This window comes from Culex quinquefasciatus, chromosome 3, assembly GCF_015732765.1.
Source record: "Culex quinquefasciatus strain JHB chromosome 3, VPISU_Cqui_1.0_pri_paternal, whole genome shotgun sequence".
NCBI lineage: Eukaryota > Metazoa > Arthropoda > Insecta > Diptera > Culicidae > Culex > Culex quinquefasciatus.
The window spans coordinates 116,271,941-116,294,509 of NC_051863.1; the positions used below are offsets into that span (position 1 = coordinate 116,271,941).

The following is a 22,569-nucleotide window of genomic DNA, read 5'->3' on the forward strand; positions in this document are numbered from 1 at the left end:
GATGTCTGGTTTAGTTTATATTTAAATGACTTCCATTGTACTGCTGGAACAGGGCTTTCCAAAAGGTGAAACGGTCCGCAAATGGGTTTGCAACCATCGTGGGCCTATCGTTGAGATCCAGAGCATGAAGTTCAAAATTTGATCCAATAGCCTCTTGAACCGATGACCAGCGAAATCCCAGTGAGTTGTCTGGAGTTGGAGTTCCAAGTTTGGCAAAGTTTGTCCAAAGTTTACACATGGTTGTGCGGTATTCTCGGGCAGGACTAGATTCACTTATGTTGTCTGTGTTGAAAACGATGATCTAGAAGTAACAAGGAGTCAATAAGAACATTTAGATGAGAGTTTTTTTTTATTACGAGAACAAGTAGCAAAGATCATCTCCATGAGCTGCTCCAGGACAGGATGCAGGAGCTTGACTTAGTTCGCGAAGTTTGTTCAACTCCAACATATAGGAGAAGATGTAGAAATAAAGTGGTGAACTGAAATGGTTATGCCTGTTAGATTTTGTAATATTGGAAATGTGGGTCAAACGAACCTCTGATGTAGGTTGTGTAATTCTGCCGAAAGATAACCTGCAAACTTGTTTGCATTATCACCAAGAACCTGCACTAAATTTGGGACGGTCTCGATCGATAAAGCTTGTTCTTTGAAGAAAAACTTCTTGATACTGGAAAATGCATCTTTGCTAATCTTTTCATCGGCGATGTCTAATGCAAATGGGAGCAGTTGAGTTTCCAATGTTTGTTTGTACAAATCCAGCGAACTCAGCACGTGACTTGCTAACGCAACACCTTCTTCGCTCATAATTCCCATCATTATTGGAATACTTTTTGGGAGTTTTTTCTTGATGAGTTCTACCGGATGTCCAATAATTATTGGATGTTGTGAATTAGCTCGTTCAACAACGGGTGTAAATGGGAAGTTGACAACCACGGATCTTTCTTCGCTAGTCATCACTTGGTATTGCAAATCCGTAATTTCCTTTGGACTAGCGGTCACCAGGCAGTCTGAAATTGACATTCAATGTATTTTTTTTTTCAAAGTAACTTTAAATCATGATGCCGTACCATACACCAGTTCATCATTGTTTTCGTCCTTACAACCAAGAAGCTTCGCTAGTCTACGAGCCCGACCATCTGGATCCTTCTGTAGAACCCACTGATTGAACGCAGTTCCACTTTGAGCTATTGCCTTGTGAAATAACGGCCTATAATACAAATTAGAGTTAACGTACATCAGATAACTTGAATCCACAATACCTTGAATTCTCCGATAAATAGTGCAAATGTACCGAAGATCCACCAGCGCTTTGCCCAAAAATCGTAACGTTATCCGGATTGCCCCCAAATCCCTTAATATTTTCCCTAACCCACGCCAAACTCATCCGTTGATCCTTGAGGCCCATGTTCCCATGAATTCCAACGTCAGGAAGACACAGAAATCCCAGCGGCCCCAATCGGTAGTTGACCGTAACGATCACCACGCCCTCCTGGACCAGATGCTTGGCGCCATACATTGAAGATTGGGCACTTCCGGTGACGAAGCCACCGCCATGGAACCACACCATAACCGGAAGCTGGGGGGTTTCGCTAGGTGGTTTAGAAGGCAAACTGGGCGTGAACACGTTCAGGTGGAGGCAGTCCTCGGACATTTGATCGTTTGGCAGGTAGTTGTCCACCGTGAAACATCCTGGGGCATCCTGGGCACAGTCCAAAGGGGAAAAGGGCAGTTGGGGTAATAGCTGGGGAGGCTGTTGGAAAAGTTTTGTAGTTCATGTTTATTTTACAGAATCAAAAGAATCATATTTTTTTAAATTTTTAACTGGAAATTAAATTAAAATTTCAAAATTTAATCTAAAATTTTGGAAAATTTCACAGTTAGTATTTGTATTATTTCTGCCAATAGGTAGGTGAATAATGTCAATTAAAGGTGGTACGGTTATGTTGAACATCACCAAAAAATTCTCATATCTTATCTTTCGCTCGTCTAGTTCCAATACCTTTTGATAGCCGCTCTTCAATCACCGTTTATCTCTCTATACCTCTATACGAACGACAATTAATTAACCGCGTATGAAAGGCGAACAACCAAAAAAGACAATCAAAACTAGTCCATTCACCTGAAACCTCAGTTCACCAACAGGTGCCTTCGCGTACGGAATCCCCTTGAACACAAAGTATTCGGCTCCACTTGGCAGCCGCTCCACCACTCCGAGCAGCTTGCCCGGTCCGATCTCAGCCAAAACTCTCTCAAAGTCTCTCGTTGACGTCGCTCCAGATGCACTTAATTTATGCCTTCCGTCCATCGTTGGAGACCTTTCGTACGAAACTAATTGAGTGTTTTTCCTTTTACAGCGACGAGTTCACGATCGACGAGGGTAGCTGAAACAAAATAAACACAGTTTGGTCAACCACAACGAATGGCTCGTCGTTAGCGCAGCGTGGTTGTGGTTGATGCGGTGTCGTGCCCGAAGATTGTGACGGTAGATAATGAGAGTGTGTGTATGTAAATCGTTCAGCTGGATCTTGCGACTGTGATAGCCTATACACAATTGAAGCATTCAGAGTGCACAGCTCGAGTTGACGAGTTTGGTCTAGTGAGAAGATCCGGTAGAGATGGCGGAGAGGGCACCTGTAGTACAGATCAAACCTGGTAGAATCTCTGGTACAAAACGAACACTTCCGAATGGAAACAGCTGGTACTACTACAAAGGTATTCCATACGCTGAACCACCGGTGGGTAGTTTAAGGTTCAAACCTCCCGTGCCTTTGGAGAACTTCAGAGGTCAACTGCTGGACTGTAGCAGTGAGCGGAATGTAAGTCTGAGCAACAGCTACATCCCGCCTGACTCGGTGGGATCTGAGGACTGCTTGTTCTTGAACGTGTACACTCCGGTTGGATCCGGAAAGGGATCGATCACTGCCAAGCTACCGGTGATGGTTTGGATCCATGGAGGTGCCTTCTGTAGTGGCAGTGGAGATTCGTCGATCTACAACCCGGAATACCTGGTTCAGGAAGGAGTGGTCGTCGTGACGATCAACTATCGGTTGGGACCGTTGGGATTCCTATACCTACCCGCCGTTGATATCTATGGTAACATGGGATTGAAGGATCAACGGCTTGCACTGAAATGGGTTCGAGACAACATCACTAGCTTTGGAGGCGATCGTGACAACGTGACTTTGTTTGGCGAGAGAGCAGGTGGTGTCAGTGTGCACTTGCACTGTCTCAGCGATGATCCAGTTAAGCACTTCCACAAAGCCATCTGCCAGTCAGGGGTGGCAACGAGTTCGCTGGTGTTCCAGAAAGACCCGGAGGTCAAAGCACGGAGATTAGCTCAATTCATTGGCTGTCGAGGCAATACGGATCAGGAAATCTTGGATTTCCTTCACTACATATCTGCTGAAGATATTGCCTTGAAGCAAAAGGAGCCCTTACGGAATATGAGCAAACTCTAGATTCCCTCTATCCTTTCAAACCGGTCATTGAACCTGCAAACTCTGAAGATCCATTCATAACCGAGCAAATTCTGAGTCGTCTGAAGACTCCAGGCAGCCTATCGATCCCGATGATCATCGGTGTCAACAGTGAGGAAGCGGGATATAAAGCTAGTTCACTACTGAACAACTTGGAACGCTACAAAAAGGAACCTGGGAGGTTCATTCCAGAATCGCTGGATGTTCCGGAAGACTTTGTGGCATCTACCGCTGGAAAGATACTAAAGTTCTACTGCGCAGCTTCGGAACCATCAGAAGAAAAGACGCACCAGTTGACCAGGATATTTTCGGATAATTTCTACGTGATGCCTGCCTTAGTGGCGTTGGATAGCCATAAGCAATACCATCCAGAGTAAGTTTAGAACAATCATTTATTTAGACCACACTAACAACCCCAATCCGTTCCAGCTCACCACTCTTCTTCTACCAGTTCGCTGTGGAAGCAGAACTGAACAAATTTCGTCAGTTATGGAAAGTGCCAGACGACTTTCGAGGAGCGTGCCACGCGGACGATATCTGCTATCTGTTCAGCTCGTCTTACTTTTTCACCAAGGCCATCAAAAAGGGTTGTGTGGCGGAACGGATGCGCACGGTCATGTGTCGGATGTGGACCAACTTTGCCAAGTGTGGCCATCCGACGCCGGAAGGCAGTGGGTTGGGGTTTACTTGGGAGCAGTATGAATCGAAACAGGGTGGCTGCTTGCAGATCTCACATGAGGACGTTAAGATGGTGGAAAATCCCTTTAAGGAGAGGCTTGAGTTTTGGAAGAATCTCTACGGTAGATATAATGAATCGTTTTTAAAGCCAAAGTTGATGTAGTTTAAATTTTAATATTTATGTAGATTGGTGTATAGAAAAGTTATACCATTACAAACCATGTGATATAATATCCACTAGATAAAAACAAATAAACATAGTTAAAAAAACAAAAATACGTTTTATTGTTATTTTAAAGAACACAGTTACTAATAATTTTTAGATTTGTCGTGTTAATAAGAATATTTCAATATGTTTTATACAATTCCGAAGAACTGAATACCTTCAAATCACAATTTTATGTTTCAAACCGACCTACTCAAAATTTAGCTAGATTTTTGAAACACAAATATCCCTACCTGAGAATATTATTTACTTTTTTTACATAGGGTAGAGTAGTCATCAATGAGACACGGGGAACAATGATAAAATGGCTCTCACAAGTCGAAGTTTCAACCAATCAGGCTCATATTTGGGGGAAAGGTGTGTCTACTGGATACACGTCTGCCATATTAGTGGCTTTGGTTATGGACGCTCCCTTGAAAAGTTATTCATAAATGTTTGATTCTGGGGTGTAAAAGTAAATTATGGACAAAAATTACTTTTTCGCTCGTAGGCTGCCATTTACACCAAAACTAATATTTCTTCAAATTTCTTTCGACGTTCCATAGGGATTAAGTTGGGCTACAATGTCCTTTCATTAGATTTGGCCAAAATTTAGAATAAACTCAGAATCCAGGGCTGTCTCATTGTTCCCCACTCATTTCAGCCCATGGGTAACAATGAGACACTTTGATTTTTCTTCAATAAACTTTTCAAAATCGATGGAAATCTTTCAAAACATGAATTAAAAGTGATTTTTGGCATATTTATAGAGTTTAAACTTCATTAAACCAAAAATACAAAGTTATTTGGTATTAATGTATGGATTTTACAAAATTGAAATACTTTTTAGTGTAATTTTTGTTATTAAAAGTTTCATGTTGGCAAAATTGCTCTAAAATGTTCAAGGCAAGTCACCTGCAATGGAACAATACAAAAACATGATGTTTTGCTAGAAAAATGTTGATTTTCGTAGAGTGTCTCATTGTTCCCCACCTGTCTCATTGTTCCTGCCAAGTGCGTCTACAATGAGACAGTTGAATAACTCTGGCTGTAGATGTCGGATCGATCTCATATTTTTGTCAATGTTAGAACACATTAAAAGAATGATAATGCAACTAAAAGCTCATTAAAACATGCTGATGAAAAAATTAGAAAAATCGTTGAAAGTTGAAAACCAAAAGTGTCTCATTGATGACTATCCTACCCTAGTGCTTATTTGGTTGAGCCGGTGGAAATGTGATTTTTGATTATGTTTCAACTAAAATTATTAAAATATTTTTTGTAGGCCCTATCGCGGATAGGATACCTCTTGTGGCAAAAAAGTTTCTAAATCCGACTTTGCGGAATCGGGTTTACACGATTAATAATAATAAATTAAATAAATGTTATCCAAATTGTTTGCTTTTTTAGGTTTGCGGTTCAGCAGTTTTTGATTTTTTAAAACTTTGTTCTACTGTTATTAAACGAAAAAAACATAGAGTCATACAAATACATAAAAAAACAACTAAATATTTTGTAAATTCATTTGTTACTTTTCAAAAGCAGATAATTATCTCCAAACCTCGCAAACAACTCTTTCCAAAAATGAATCCGCTTTTCGAACGGTTGTTCAATCATTCGAATCGGATCGGTCAAGTGCAACGCCTTGAGAACAAACTCTTCCTGATCACAATCGATTGGTTCCGAAGGTTTCCACTCAAATCCAAGCTCGCCCGATTCCGGCGTAGGGTGACCAAACTTAGCAAAATTGGTCCACAATTGAACCGTAATGGTGCGATACTCATCGGCGCGACTTCCATCCTCGATCATAGCTTCGGATACGTTTCGTTTGAACAGGTACGAAATGTCGTCACCATGGGCCACTCCTTCCAGCTGGTGTGCAGCTTGAGGGTTTGCTTTCAGGTAGTTGAATTCGCAGTCAAAATCGAAATAGTAGCAGAATTGGGGGGCACTGCAATTTGTAACGTTCATTAGTTGAGTATTTACATAACATTAATCATAATGATTTACTTTTGCTGGAATCTCGCCTGAAGCTCGCTGGCGACAAACGACGGTATGATGAACCAAATGTCGGACACGTAGTCCAGAAAGCCGGTCAAACAGTGCGCGGTGTTGTCTCCGTAGTAGAATCGCTTGATCTCCGCCCCAACTGAGGCCAGCTCGTCCGCGGGAACAGTAAGTTGTGCCGGAACGAAAGCCCTCGGATCTTGGGAAAACATTCTAATCGCAGGTTGTAGCAGAGGAAGAAATGTTACGGACTCGTTGCTGTTGAATCCGATGATCAGCGGAATCGAGGTGAGGTCCGGCCGGTGCAGAATGTCGGTGTAGTTTTCCGTGATGAACGGTTCCTCGGAATCGGCCGACTCAACCGTGGGTGTGAAGGGAAACATACGCATCGCCAGCATGTCGTTCATCGTCATGCAGCCCTCGGACTTGGCAAACAGATCAAAGACGGATGCGCTCATTAGAGTTTCTGGAAATATTTGAGAGGGTTGGCAATTATTGGATTGGATGTCGATGATTTAATTGTGCCTCATCCGACTTTTTGAAGAATATTAGTTAAAATTAAGCCCATTTTTTCAATTTTGATAAATTTGCTTTGCTTGGAAGTCAATATCATACATGATGTCTCTGCAACTACAATTTCACATAATAACATAATTTAAAGAAATGATTCAAAATCTGTCTAAATTGTTGGAATAAGTTATTAGATACTTAGTAAAATGAATACCAACATTATTCGTGTTTTTGCCTTCCTCACCTTACGGAGGAATGGCTATAAAATCACTCGAAAAATGAACTTCTTAATTTGACCTCGTAGACCCACCTTCACGTATACATATCGACTCAAAATCTTGTTCTGAGCAAATGTCTGTGTGGATGTGTGTCGGTGGGTGGACAAAAAATTGTCACTCGATTATCTCCGGACTGGATGAACGGATTTCAACCGTATTAGTCCCATCCGATCTGTCTTGGAGTCCCATAGGTCTCTATTTAAAATCAGCAAGTTTAGTTAAGCACTTCAAAAGTTATGCTTAAAAATCTATTTTGGCGTGTGTCCGGAAGATTGTTAAAATGGTGGGTTTTGTAAAAAAATCTATCATGTTATACATTTCCAGAGAGGTATTAAAAAGACCTCTCCAATGAGCCCAAAACATTGGAGATCTGACAACCCTGTCAAAAATTATCAGCCCTTAAGTGTTATTTATACACTTTTTGTAGGCCGGATCTCAGATATTTCAATAAAAATTATGTCCGTGTCCCTTATGCGACCCATCGTTAGTTGGATAATCGAAAGACCTTAAAATGGGCCTAAAACATCGAGGATCTAACAACCCTATAAAAAGTTATTAGCACTTAAGTGTTATTATTATACACTTTTTGGAGGCCAGATTTCAGATATTGTGATAGAAATATTGTCTGAATCTTCCATGCGAGCTATCGTTGGATAGGTTTTTTATCAGACCTTGCCGATGAGCTAGAAATATTGAAGGTCTGCGAACGCTTTCGAAAGAAATTAGTAATAAAGTTGATTTTTAAACATGTTAAGGGAGAATGTTGCTATTTTGCTGAATGTATTGACTTTATGAATGTGAGGAAGGCACCAACCACCAAAAGGTGGGTTAAGTAACGTTTTTTTTATTTAATAAAACTGCTCCTCACAACTCGCCATTTGAAGTAAACGCCATATGTCCCATATGCATTTTCATCGTTTTTGAGTTATTGATGCAGTATGGTTCAAAATCGTGTGTTCTTTCAGAAAAGCCTGCAACATCCAGTACTTTGTTCTAGAAAACAGGAGAAAATCCGCGATGATTTCCACAGAAATCGATCAATTTACCCTTCAATATACCGATTCCAATAAGATTCCGCTTAAAAATTATAAACAAATTAATTAAAAACCGTCAAATTCAAATTGAGATATCTAAAAATAGACACCGATAGACACGGAAATATTTTCAGGAAATGTAGTTGAAAGTGTGTACTTTCAGGTGCATTGTTCGGTTGCGCCAAAATGCGCCATTTTGAAAACATAGCAACTTGAAAATAGGCTCAAAATTACTTAAAAATGGTAATAACTTCTCAATAAAGGCTCAAAAAACTTTGCTGTCTACGACAAAGATGTGTAACTTTATGTCATAAACAACTCTTCAGAAGATAGTAGGCCGCTAAAATGCTAACATTTTAAATTATCACCAAAAAGGTGCTTTTTTGGACCATTTTTGCAAAAATGGCGAATATTTCGAGTAGATTAAGAGCTACAAATTTGGCGCTTTCGACAAACTTTCATGATTTTTTTCTCTACAACTTTGTCGAAGACACCGATTTTTTTTCTACAACTTTGCCGAAGACACCAAAGCCCTACAACGTCATCCAACAAAGTTAGTTTTTGGTTGACACCCTGGAAGGTCGTCACCCTGTATGTCAATAACTTTAAAAGATAGCCCTTATGAAGTACAACAACTCTTTCGAAGACACCATTTGGCCAGGACGTCAAATAAAGGAGTTATCAATTTATTCCACTTAATTTTGCCATTCCGAACACTGTGCAGTGGTCAGTATGGAAATTGCCATAAAAGCCATAACATAAAGAAAGCTTGTGCTAACGAGGCTAATTCTATAAGTGCTGCTTCAGCTGGAACTTTTGCAATTTTCACTCTTTTTGTATCCGTCAAAATTATGTTTTAACACAATAGCTCATAACTTTTTATAGCGTTATCAAATCTTCAATGTTTTGAGCTCGTTGGAAAGATCCGGATCCGGACAAGTTTTTCATCATTTTTTTTTCTAGATCCGGCCTCAAAAAAGGGTATAACACTTAAGTGATCATAACTTTCGATATGGTTGTCAGATCTTCAACGTATGTAACGCATTGTAAAGGTCTTCCAAATACATGATGGGTTTTTTTTACAAAAAAACACACTTTTTACAATCTTTCGGACTTTAGTCAAATTAGTTTTTTTTTTAATGTGGGACCATCCATAAACCACGTGGACACTTGAGGGGGGGGGGGGTCTGGCGATTGTCCACGATCCATACAAAATTTTTTTTTGTATGGACAATTGTCCACGAGGGGGGGGGGGTTGAGATTCCTTAAAAAAGTGTCCACGTGGTTTATGGATGGTCCCTGTCCAACTAGTTTGTTTTTGACCATTTTTTGATACGATGGGTAACTTTAGTCCCTTATCATGAATCCGAGGTCCGTTTTTTGATATGTCGTGACGGAGAGGCGATACGACCCCTTTCATTATTGAACATGCGAAAAAACTGGTGTTTTTCAATAATTTGCAGCTTAAAACGGTGGTAAATAGAAATACAAAAAATAGCATTTGAAGCAATAACATATAAACTTCATGCACACTAACAACTTATTATTTAGTAGGCGCAGGCGTAAATTATATGTGCTTGTGCTTTGTTCAGTTAACGACTACTGAGATTCACAATTTCGTATATTTTTACTTGTAATAGGTTTTTTTTTTGCTGTTATTGCAATATATATTTTTTATGTAATGTTTTAAATACTACAGTAATGAATATTAGCAGAAGGAATACGTGCTCCTGTTTAGTTACAATGTTTTAATTGAAATGACTATGTCATAATAAAACTGGCATGAAGCAACATCTAATAACTCCATCAGAAACGAAACGAAACGTATCACCAATTAGACCGGATCACAAATTGTAACAGTCACGTAACCTTCTTCGAAGCGTGCATATATTTATAATTGAGCACAATACGTGTGGTGATAGAAAACATGTGATTCTAAAGCACAAAAGCGTCTTTAGTAGTTTTTTTTTGACAAATTTGTCGTAAATAGATTTCTTCTATTATTGCTTTAGTTGAATCGAGACTCTAGTAGTTTTGAATTGTTTTCGAAAATGCGACGTTCATACGTTAAACGGTAGTTCATATTTCAGCAAAATGCAAGTCAGTCACAAAGTACAACTATATACCCTAAGCTGTAAATTACAATCCGATGCATTGTACTCACCGTAAACCTCCTCATCACTATCACCGGTACACCCGAGGTTCTTGGCCAGCGTCCGTGCCTTAGTTTCACATTCTTTTTGCTCAACCCAAACGTTGAACGCTGTTCCAGATTGACAAATCGCTTTGTGGAAATACTTGCGAGACTCCTCGGTCAGATAGTGCAGATGTACCGAAGCTGACCCGGCACTCTCCCCAAACAGTGTCACGTTGGTTGGATCTCCGCCGAAGAAAGAGATGTTTTTGTTGACCCAACGCAACAGTAGTCGTTGATCTTTCAGACCCATATTGCCGTGAATGCCTGCGGAGGGTAGCTGCAGAAATCCAATCGGTCCCAAGCGGTAGTTAAAGGTCACGACTATGACGCCCTGTTGAACCAGATACTGAGGACAGTACAGTGAAGAGTCGCCGTTTCCCAGATTGAACGCACCACCGTGGATCCAAACCATCACGGGAAGTGGAGGTTGTTGATCTACGTCGGACGGATGCACCGGAGTGGCCACGTTGGCATGCAGACAATCTTCACCGATCGAAACCGTGGTCGGAGGTAGCTGCATCAGCGCTGGACACGAGTTACGCTCGTAGCTGCAGACTAGCAGATCGTCGTCGTCCTCGGCATCACAGAATCTGTCCACTGGAACCGGTGGCTTAAAGCGAAGTTCTCCAACGGGCGGTTTAGCGTACGGAATGCCCTTGAAACTGTAGTAGTCTTTTCCATTGGGCAGCTGATTGGTACGGCCTTGAATTCGACCAGCCGGAAGACAAAGCACCACATCGTTCAAAGCACAACTCATTTTTATTCGGTTTGTTGTTGGTTTTCAGCAAGCAGAGGCGGCACTTGTAAAGGTTGTTGTTGGTTCGTTCACCACTCGGTTGAAACTGGGATTAGAACTGCTTCGCATGGCAGTTTTACAGCAGATTTACATTGTATCGTCGGCTCACAGTTACAGCTGACGTAGAGACTCGGCCTAGCTGAACGCGTTCCCATCAATTACGGAAACTAAAGTGGATGCGCCCCCGCTAATAGATGGTCTCAAAGAACAATTCCGATGTTGCGTAACGTTGCGTTGTAATAATTGGGTGACAACCGATACTGGTTGTATCATGGATTTATAAATAAAAAAAAATTACTGTTTTGGCCTAACCAAAACGTATTTTCGGAAGGAAGCGTGATAGTTGGAAATTGTTTAGTCACGATTTGGATATAGTTTCAGCCATGCCACAGCAAAAGGGTTGGTTTTGTTTTTGTAATCAAAATTAGAATTCATTCACGCTTATAGAGCTTAAAATAAACACAGAAGATTAAAACTTGTGAAACAAAATTAGGATCATTTTTATAGATATTCAATTACTCAGGACCACCACCATTGAGGCGAAGAACTGTTGTTCCACAAATAATATAAAAAAGTTAAAAGTTAATGGTTGAATGTTAAAAGAAAAATGTTCAAAGAGTGCGTGAATTACATAAAAAAATGAATGCAAAATTTTTCTGTAACATATATATTTTTTTATATTTTCGTCCATAAATTTGTACGTGATAGTTATAGCGGCTCAATTTCCTTTTGAAATTTGCAAGTTTTTATAAGACATTGACCTTATGTGGATTGAAGATATCCTTCTAGTCTGAATCGTTTTTTTTTCAGAATTAGAATTGACTTTTTCAGTAAATATATTTATTTCAAATACTTCATATCCAAAATATCACCACCATACTTGGCAAACAGATTCCTCCAAAACTGAATCCTCTCGCGAAACGGCCCCTCCACCATCCGGATGGATTCCGCGGACAAATCCAACGCATCCATGACAAAATCATCTCGTTCGGCGGCAACCGACGGCTTCCAAGTAAATCCTAGCTCACTGTCCGACGGCGGCGTTGGATCACCAAACTTGGCAAAATTGGTCCAAAGACGGCACATCACGTGGCGAAGCTTATCGGCCTGGGTTCCGGCTTCTACTGGCGGGGTCACAAAGCCGCCATCCTTGAAGAGATAGAATATATCATCGCCGTGGGATGCCCCGCCAAAGTCGAAACTGCCTTGCTGGGACATCTGTTTTAAAAAGTTGAGCTCCGTCACGAAATTGAAGCGATAACAGAATTGGGGAGTGCTGAAAACAATTTGATTTTAATTTTGTTGCTGTGATCATTCTAATTGATAATACCTTTGATGAAATCTTGCATGCAATTCACTTGCTACGTACGTTGGAATGATAAAAGAACAATCAGACATAAAATTCAGGAATGATGATAGATTGTCCACTGTTAGCTTCGCGTTTTCTAAATAGAAATTCCTTATTTCTTTTCCCACTTCAAGCTGTATTTTCTCATCCTTAATTGGAAAATTAGGTGGTACAAACGACTTCAAGTCGGTGGCATAACAATCCATCGCATGTAATACGAAAGGTATCATAGCAATTGCCTCATTGCTGGTAAAGCCACTGATCAGAGGGATATGAGTTTTAAAGGGCTTCTTCAGCGCATCGACGTAATGTTCGGTAATGAAGGGTTCTTCCGAGTCGTCAGACTCAACCGTTGGGGTAAACGGGAAGTATCGGAAACAGAGTCTATCATAGGCCGACATGCAATCTTCGGAATGAGCCGTCAGATCAAGTGCCGAGGCGTTCATCAATGTTTCTGTAAAACAATTGTTTGGTAGTAAACAAATAAATACTAGCTAAAATGCGCCCACCATAAATCTCGTCATCACTGGTTCCTATACAACCAAGAAGTTGAGCCAACATCCGAGTCTTGGTGTCCCGTTCCTGCTGTTCAACCCAAACGTTGAATGCGGTTCCCGATTGGCAGATGGCTCGATGGAAGTACTGTCTGGAACTCTCCGTCAGATAATGCAAATGCACTGATGCTCCACCCGAGCTTTCTCCAAAGAGCGTTACATTCCCAGAATCTCCTCCAAACTGGGCGATATTGTCATGGACCCATTTCAACAAGAGTCGCTGATCCTTCAGTCCCATATTTCCATGAATGCCCTTCGAAGGGAGACACAGGAAACCAAGTGGACCGATCCGATAGTTAAAGGTCACCACTACGACGCCTTCCTGAACTAGAAACCTTGGACAATACCACGAAGAGTCACCCGATCCGGCGTTGAACGCTCCACCGTGAATCCAAACCATCACTGGAAGTCGCCGTCCTTGATCCACATTAGCCGGCTTCAACGGAGTGTAGACGTTGGCATGCAGGCAATCTTCACCAACGGCAACCACTGGAGGAACGCATATTAACGAGTGACACGAATTTCTCTCATAGCCACAATCAAGTACATCCTCCTCGAACTTGTCCAACGGTACTGGAGGTTTGAACCGGAGATTTCCTAATGGCTGCTGAGCATATGGAATACCCTTGTAAAAGTAATAAGATTCACCATTCGGAAGTGTATCTTTCCGTCCACGAATTTTCCCAGCAGATAGCTGAAGTAACGAATCTTCCATAGGCATTTTAACAGTTTTCACTGGTTACGAATGAATAAAGCCGACCGAAGTACACCACAGCGATCCCTCAACTATCGCTCGAAACGAGAACGATGCATTGGTGCAGCAATACGTAACCTAACACATATACTCATGGACCGGTTATCTCGAGTGTTTAATGCATTTTTTTTGCAATTGTCGACTCATAAGACCAATAAAAATTTTATTTAGATTTTTTTGTCCCCCTTCTTTCGAAATTATTTTAAAAAATTAGAGGGCAGTAAAAAACATAATTTATAAAAAAAGATCTGGTACGCATTAATAAGGAAAGTCAATGACATTTCCAAAATTGATTGATTTGATATTGTAATAATTTAACTGTAAAAAAATCTCAGGATTGCAATCTTGATGTGAATCGGTAATGGTAAAATGGTGAAGTTAAAAGCTGCACAAAATAGCGTACTTGACTCGTTTAGCTCATAATGCACGCGCAACAAAATAAAATGATTGATCAGGGGGTGAAACGAGTGAATACCTTAATGGGAGAACTATTTGCCTTCCTCACGTTACTGAGGAAAGGCTATAAAATCACTCGAAAAATGAACTTCTCAATTAGACCTCCTAGACCCACCGTCATGTATACTTATCGACTCAGAATCAAATTCTGAGCAAATGTCTGTGTGTGTGGTGGGATGTTGATCAAAAATTTGTCACTCGATTATCTCGACATTGGCTGAACCGATTTTATCCGTTTTGGCGTTATTCGATTTGTCTTGGGGTCCCATAAGTCACTATTAAAAATTATGCAGTTTAGTTAAGTACTTCAAAAGATATGCTAAAAAAACGATTTTAACAAAAGTCCGGAAGATTGTAAAAAGGGTAGTTTTTGTAAGAAACCCCGTCATGCTATACATTTTCAGAAAGGTATTTAAAAGATCTTTCCAACGCGTCCAAGACATTGATAATCTAACAAATCTCTCAAAAGTTATAAGCACTTAAGTGTTATTTATACGCTTTTTGGAGGCCGGATCTCAGATATGTTGATAAAAACGTTGTCCGGATCTCTCATGCGACCTATCATTGGATAGGTATTCAAAAGACCTTTCCAACGCGTCTAAAGCATTGAAGATCTGACAACCCTATCAAAAGTTATAAGCACTTAAGTGTTATTTATAGCTTTTTGGAGGCCGGATCTCAGATATTTTGATGGAAACATTGTCCGGATCTCTCATGCGACCTATCGTAGGATGAGTATTCAAAAGACCTTTCTAACGCGTCCAAAACATTGAAGATCTTACAACCCTATCAAAAGTTATAAGCACTTAAGTGTTATTTACGCACTTTTTGCATTTTGGATAGCACCCTTTAAATGTGAGGAAGGCGCCAACCACCTAAGGGTGGATTAAGTAACGTTTTTTTCAGTAGATTGGCATTTTGTTTCATGTGTTTTACATCATTAGTTTTTCCATATAATATTCCATACAAATTTGGCAGCGGTCCATACAAAAATGTTGTATGAAAATTCCAAAATCTGTACACCCAAAGTTAACGAAAAGAAACGTGAGGAAAGTACTATTCTGCGTGAGTAAAGACCTCTCGCGTGTTCATTCGTTCATTGAAACAGTTTATCCTATTGAGTGGCTTATATGGTCAAATGACCGCCATTTAGTCACAGAACCCATATGGCAAAGGCACGGTTCAATAAGCCGAAGGTCTTGGGTTCGAGTACCAGCTCCGGTACTTTTTTTATGGATAAACTTTTTCGGAAAATGAACCCATGAGTAAAGTACTCTCGGTAGTTTCTGGATTTATCCTCTCAGTCTCACACAGTACCATTTTACTACCGAACCGTGCTCTTTATAATCTCGTATGCAGATGCCCAGTTCTGGGTGTATCTTTTGAAGGATTTTTTTGATCGTTTTGGTGTCTTCGGCAAAGTTGTAGGTATGGATAAGGACTACACACGGTAAAAACTATTTTGATGATTTTTTATTTAACTTTTTGTCACTAAAACTAAATCATTTTTTTATATGTTTAAGGGGACATCAAAAGCCAACTTTTCAGAAATTTCCAGGTTGTGCAAAAAATCGTTGACCGAGTTATGATTATTTTAATCGATACTGATTTCTTTAAAAAATCGAAAAATTGGTCGCAAAATTTTTTCAACATCATTTTCTGATTTAAAATCAAATTTGCAATCAAAAAGTACTTTAGTGATTTTTTGACAAAGTGCACCGTTTTCAAGTTAAAGTCATTTATAGGTAACTTTTTTGAAAATAGTCGAAGTTTTTAATTTTTTCAAATTAGTGCACATGTTTGCCTATCTTTGAACAAAATGTTTTTGAAAAGTTGAGAAAATTCTCTATATTTTGCTTTTTTGAACTTTGTTGATACGACCCTTCCCAAGTAACCAGAAGCACTAAATCAAAACTCGAAATCCACTCTTAACACTGGAACGCCCAACGCATGTCCAACTTACACGGACGCCCAAGCCTCCCAAAAAAGTTGGAACGGTAACTTCAACACGCCCGTTCTCGGGCATAACTCAACCAATCGGGACGATTCTTGTTCCCAGTGATTTGTAAGAATGTCTAGATGATCCTAAAATTTTGCAGAACTTAATTTGATCAAATCTGTAATTTCTGCGCCGAAAACGTCGTTCCAACTTTTTTTAAACGACTGCCTCCGCGCAATTTTCGGCGATTTTTTTTTTCACGCGAAAAAAAAAAGTTGGAACGATGTTTTTGATCGCAAAAATTACAGATTTGATCAAATTAAGTTCTGCAAAGGTCTAGAATCATCTAGACATCCTAACAAATCACTGGAAAGATGAATCATCTTGATTGGTTGAGTTATGCCCGAGAACCAGCGAGTTGAAGTTACCGTTCCAACTTTTTTGGAGCCTTGGGCATTGGAATGTTAATAAACTTTCACGATGCTATGACACTTTGAATAGTCTTTCCCAATGTTTTGAAACATTTGTAGCTTGAAACATTATTATCTACTGTGTAATGACATATAGAACAGCCAATTATAGTTTCAAAGCATTAATGGTAAGCCTTATATATCAATGTAAAGTAAGCTTTTAAAGTTACATCACACTTTGACATTTCTTCAAATGTTTCAAAACACTAACTCAACATTAGTGAGAGCAAAAAAAGTTTGGCAGTATTTGGTGGTATTTTTGTTGATGCAGGAAAAATCGTTTGGAGGAGGTCCAGGTTTTACTTGGACGAGATCGTGTTCGGAGTGGCATACGTCTACGCCAGCTTCAATTATACCTTCGTCCACGTTACGGATCTTTTGGGCAAGTAACTATCTGGCGGAGCACCGGCGGCATGAAGGTCAAGGCTGATCGTGACGAGGCTCGCCCTACGCTGATATGTGGCCGCTTTGTACGTAGGCGGAAAGTGCAAGTCCCTCGGAATCGCCTCGCTGCACATGAAGCTGCGTGCCGCCGGCGGAACTTGCATCAAGACCCCGGGACCGGGTGCGCAATCGGTGCTCCGTGTCCTAGCCCGTTCGTCGATGAATATTGTGAAGATTATCAATATCTTGTAAAGGTATGAAGTGTATTGATTAATAAATATGTACTTTGTTTCAACCTGGCTAGTGTATTCTTTTTTCATGCTACTAACTGAAGGAAGACTCTATCGACAAAAATCATACGTGTAAACATATTTCAGGACGGGCGAGACGGTTGGCGCAGGGCATCTAGGTGAAACATCTCTGAACATCAAATCAACACGCAGTTTAGAATCTTGAATGAAGCACAACACAGCAAAAAAACGCAAACAAGCATTCAAAAACCGTCATCCCAGCGTGAAAAGCACTCTCCCAAGAGAGAGAGAGAGCTGCGCGCAAAGCTTTTTTTTCTATTTCAAATACTGTCGGTAAGGTAGTATTTTGACGTTTTACCGTGGTATAACTCTATATCAACTCTACCAGTCGCCACTCAATTTTACCTCCATGCGTATAAAGTGAATATAAAGTTTTGAGACTCTGTATGCATACTTTATATGTTGATATAGAGGGGATTTAAAGCTACCATATACAGTCCCACGGTTACTTGGGGCGTCACCGGCAACATGAACGCCAAGGCCGATCGTGACGAGGTCTCGCCCTACGCCGCTTTGTTGGCTGCTCAGGACGTCGCCGATAAGTGCAAGTCGCTCGGAATCACGCTGCGTGCCACCGGCGGAAACCGCACCAAGACCCCGGGACCGGGTGCTCAGTCGACGCACCGTGCTCTGTCCTGTTCGTCAAAGAATTTTATGATTTAGTGCTATTAGTATAAACATAAATAAATGCTCTGTTTTAATCTGGTGTTTCAGTTTTTCCTGAAGTTGTTCCTCAAGGAAGACTTAGTCGGCAAAAATCATCTGAATAAACATATTTCAGGACGGACGAGACGGTTGGCGCAGGGCATCTAGGTGAAACATCTCAGTACACGCAGTTTAGAATTTCGAAAGCAAAGCAACACAGCAAAAAAAAACAAGCAAACTTTCAAAATCGTCATCCCAGCGTAAAAGCACTCTCCCAAGAGAGAGAAAGAGCTGCGCCAAGCTTTTTGATTCTTCTATTTTTGTTCTGTCGGTAAAGTAGTATTTTGACGTTTTACCGCTGTATAACTTTATATCAACTCTAGACTTCGCCACTCAATTTTACCTCCATGCGTATAAAGTGAATATAAAGTTTCAAGACTCTATAGACAAACTTTATATGTTGATATAGAGGGGATTTAAAGTTACCTTATACAGTCCCGCGGTTATTTGGGATGAGAACTAACCCTCAAATAAATCCAACTGAGAATTAAAATTGTTCCCATATTGTTTTGGTCACCGAGAAATGATATTAGGGTAAGTCTCCGCCAACTCACACAGCAGTTGCCCCGACAACTCTTTGATTTGCGTGAAACTTTGTTCTAAAGGGTAACTTTTATCCCTGATCACGAATTCGTGGTCCATTTTTTGATATCTCGTGACGGAGGGGCGGTACGACCCTTCAATTTTTGAACATGCGAAAAAAGGCATGTATTTCAATAATTTGCAGCCTGAAAAGGTGATGAGATAGAAACTTGATGTCAGAGGGACTTTTATGTAAAATTAGACGCCCGATTTTCCGAATAAACGTATTTTTCATCGAATCACCCATTTGAGTGCTGAAAAGTAGAACTTTTTAGCATTTATTTTGAAAAGTGTTGCTATTCGATTCTGTTATTTTTGGTACAGAAAAGTAGGCTATTTCGTCGTTCAAGAATGACAGGAAAAGTGAGTAGTTTCACGACGGAATTGCAAAAAGTATTTTTTTCAAACGTCCTTTAATTCATAAATTTGTAACGGAATAGACGCTACATCAAGTGCCTTCCGATATTTTTTCTGTTAGCTAGATAAGGTATTGGTTTTCGTTGCCTCTCGAGCTACGATGCTATAGAGAAGGCTTAACACACCCGTTGTCGAGCCCTTCGAGCTACGGAGCTATGGGAAGGTCTTTTCAACACAAAAAAAGATTCGCGCACCACACAACGTTCTTGATGAATCAGAATAATGTTGCTACGCGATAAACCTAACGAACTCAACCGTTAACTTGCCTTCCAATCAGCGATGAGAAGAAAGGGCTTTTAGCACACAATAACTCACCGATTAATATAAATAATTTCCAAGATCGATCTTGTTTAATAACTACAGCGCGACTCACTTCTGATTTTCACGATCGCGAATACAGCACAAAAAAAAAACACCACAAAAATCCATCTCACAATTCTGATTGGTTTTATTTTCACTTTGCACACAAACAAAACCATCCACTTGCACTGATGAAACATAACTCAAAATTGCGTCCTATTGACAAATTACCACAAAATTGTACCGAGTTAGTTGGTGCTCCGAATATGCCGAATATGCCATCCTTTTTTTTTGTGTTGCTCCAGATGCTATAATTAGCTAAGGAAAAATTAACTGATTCCATTTTGAAAGTGGGTTCCCCTCTTGGGAATTGGTAAACCTTTTACTACACTTAAAAAAAAGGATTTGTAAGTTGGGAGGTGGTGATGCTCTTCTTTTCAACGGGAAAGTAAAATTCCATTATACCCTTACAAGGCCATCCACAAACCATGTGTTAGTTAGTTCATAAACAATTACAGTATTTCATACAAATGTTATGTAAAATATATCGACACAAAATCTTTATAAGTTTTCAGTTTTTCTCATAAACACTAAAATTTACACCCCCAAAAAACCCACCTTGCTCACCTGAGATTATTGCCAAAAAAAAGTGTTTATCTTAGCCATCCCAAAACCGCAGACCCTTATCTTGTACGGGGGGTGGTGTAATTTTTGTTTGTTTCACAACGCGGCGCCCGTTATCTTGCGACAGCCGAGTGCTCGTACTCATTGGATCATTGCTAGCCCACCGGTGCGAACATGGTAATTCGGAAGCTCTACACTCCTCCGGTTGTCACGCGGAACGGCCATGGCGCTACGACTCCTCCTATCGCTGCAGTTCCCACGGTCATCGCTGATGTAAGTTTGGTTGAGTATTGTGTAAGATTGAGGGTTAAATAGTGTTGTGTTTTAGGTTAAGCAAGAGCTGATCGTGCCGGAACCAGTTGCGGTACCCTTTTCTGCTGCTCCAGTCGAGCAGCCTGTAGTTGTGGAAGCCACTCCCAAAAAAGATGACGTAATAGTCACGATCAAGGCTGGAAAGTTGGAGGGTGAGAAGGTGTCTCTTCCAAATGGAGAGCAAAGCTACCGCTTTAGCGGTATTCCGTACGCTAAACCTCCGGTTGGGGAGTTAAGGTTTAAGCCACCGGTTCCACTGGAAAGCTTTGGGGTCGATCTGCTGGATTGTAAGAAGGAGCGAAGCAACGCCTTTGGAGTCATGTACTTTGAGCCGGGAGCTGCGGAGAATGCGTCGGAGGACTGTTTGTTCTTGAATGTTCAGACTCCTTGCATTGAGACGGGTAAAGGATTGCCGGTCATGGTTTGGATCCATGGAGGGGGATTTAACATGGGAAGTGGGAATAGCGTAGCTTATTGTCCGGAGTATTTGGTTCAAGAAGGGGTCGTGGTGGTTACGTTCAACTATCGGCTGGGACCACTGGGATTCATGTACTTCCCAGCGGCGGGGATTCACGGCAACATGGGACTCAAGGATCAACGATGTGTTTTACGATGGGTGCTGGAGAACATCCGAAACTTTGGAGGAGATCCGAGCAATGTTACGCTATTTGGGGAAAGTGCCGGAGGTGCGTCGGTGCACTTGAACTACCTGGCCGATAGCTCAAGACAGTACTTCCACAAGGCGATTTGTATGTCCGGTGTTTCGTACAATCCGTGGGTTCTACAAGCTGACGGCGAAGGGAAAGCACGACGATTGGCGGCTTTGTTTGGAGCGGAATCCAGTGATGATCAGGATGTGCTCAGTAAGTTTGGTTGTTGGAAGTCATGGTGAGTGCTTATGTCTTCTTCTTTTAGGAAAGCTCATGGAAGCTTCTGCGGTTGACTTGTTCGCAAAGTGTCAACTTGTTATTACGGACAAGGAAAAGCTGGCGGATATGTTCTTTGCTTTTACCCCAGTTGTTGAGCTTGAAACTGCAGAAGAACCATTCCTAACGCAGAATTTCATAACCTTGATAATGAATCCCAACCTGACGAGCATTCCAATGATGAACGGGATCACTAGCAGTGAGGGACTTCTTATAGCCGGAACAGTGGAGAGCAGCATCGCAGAGTATAGAGTAAATCCCACCAAATTGGTTCCACTGGAAATGCTTCAGTTTGAGGACCGCGTCACAGAGGTGGCTGATGAAATTAAAGCCTTTTTCTTCGGATCCGATGATATCAGCGAAGAACGCTTGCAATCTTTGGTAGATATCGTTTCCGATAACATGTTCGTTATGGCCGCTTACGTCGCAGCTGAACTCCATGCTCGTTATCAGCCCAAGTACAGTCGTGAAATTTTGTAACTTTCGTAATCCTCAATTGATTTTACATTCAAGGACACCCCAATTCTTTTACGTCGCCTCTTTCGAGGGTGAGTTGAACAAGTTCAGGAAGCTGTTCTCCGCTCCGGACCACCTATCCGGAGTGTGTCACGCCGATGAGACACTCTACTTGTTCAGCTCGAGGATGATGGACACCAACGTTGAGCCGGGATCCAGAGCGGACCGCTTCCGGTCTACCATGTGTCGGATGTGGACCAATTTTGCCAAGTTTGGAAATCCAACGCCGGCCGATGGTGGCGTGGACTTTGACTGGAAACCGGTTCCGCCGGTTGAAGATGGAGGATTTACTCTGGTGGCTGCTGATTTGAATGAGGAGTCTAAAATGGTTGAAAATCCGTTCCTGGAGCGCATTCAGTTCTGGCGAGAGCTGTTCGGACGTCATTACGGAAACTATTTGGTGCGGGATGCATAGAATGTAGTCGTACTCGAAATATAAACCAAATAAAGAACTCAATTCGTAGCATTTTTCACTGCTCCAACTTCCTTCTCACCAACCAGACAAAACCTGCTGACCTCGGGGTCAAGTCGAACGCATAAAGTTAATTAACCTGTTGTGGCAACGGAATCTTAATCCTTATCAAAAGAGGCCTAAAAGAAAGTGAAGTTGACAGCCGGGTTCTGAACCGACCTGCAAATAAAATAATCTCTTTGAAGAATCGTTCGACAGTGCGTTCCGGGCAGGGCCGGGTAGGTAAGATGAGAAGATAACGGTGTACTGTGCAATCAAAAGGATCGAGAAAATTAAAGGATAAGCTCCCCCCCCCCCCCCTCTCCCAGAAAGTGTTTC

At 41.1% G+C, this 22,569-nt stretch overlaps 4 protein-coding genes across 4 annotated transcripts; 2 read left to right on the top strand and 2 right to left on the bottom strand.

Annotated features, from left to right (window-relative positions):
• Positions 1 to 4: 4 nt before the first annotated feature.
• LOC6050036 lies at positions 5 to 13,858 on the bottom strand. The gene is given in 12 exon segments (XM_038261134.1): positions 5 to 270; positions 273 to 301; positions 357 to 479; positions 536 to 1,007; positions 1,068 to 1,207; positions 1,260 to 1,750; positions 2,120 to 2,354; positions 2,838 to 2,989; positions 5,884 to 6,310; positions 6,370 to 6,832; positions 10,353 to 11,380; positions 13,732 to 13,858. Coding segments are annotated over 11 exon segments (3,582 nt in total). The 5' UTR covers positions 11,143 to 11,380; positions 13,732 to 13,858; the 3' UTR covers positions 5 to 10.
• Positions 11,836 to 13,842, bottom strand: LOC6040008 (acetylcholinesterase). Its single transcript, XM_001849437.2, has 3 exons — positions 13,039 to 13,842; positions 12,512 to 12,983; positions 11,836 to 12,457 (listed from the first exon to the last, which is right to left on the bottom strand). Exons 1-3 carry the CDS (start codon positions 13,802 to 13,804, stop codon positions 12,022 to 12,024), a joined length of 1,674 nt encoding a protein of 557 aa, XP_001849489.2. The 5' UTR covers positions 13,805 to 13,842; the 3' UTR covers positions 11,836 to 12,021.
• A 32-nt stretch (positions 13,859 to 13,890) lies between the features above and the next one.
• Positions 13,891 to 18,272, top strand: LOC119769216 (40S ribosomal protein S14-like). Its single transcript, XM_038261136.1, has 3 exons — positions 13,891 to 13,910; positions 16,924 to 17,088; positions 17,835 to 18,272. The coding sequence occupies exons 1-3, from the start codon at positions 13,891 to 13,893 to the stop codon at positions 18,058 to 18,060; spliced, it is 411 nt and encodes a 136-aa protein (XP_038117064.1). The 3' UTR covers positions 18,061 to 18,272.
• A 1,824-nt stretch (positions 18,273 to 20,096) lies between these two features.
• On the top strand, positions 20,097 to 22,236 carry LOC6040011 (venom carboxylesterase-6). The gene is made up of 4 exons (XM_038264892.1): positions 20,097 to 20,298; positions 20,354 to 21,200; positions 21,253 to 21,721; positions 21,777 to 22,236. Exons 1-4 carry the CDS (start codon positions 20,200 to 20,202, stop codon positions 22,192 to 22,194), a joined length of 1,833 nt encoding a protein of 610 aa, XP_038120820.1. The 5' UTR covers positions 20,097 to 20,199; the 3' UTR covers positions 22,195 to 22,236.
• The last annotated feature ends 333 nt before the right edge of the window (positions 22,237 to 22,569 follow it).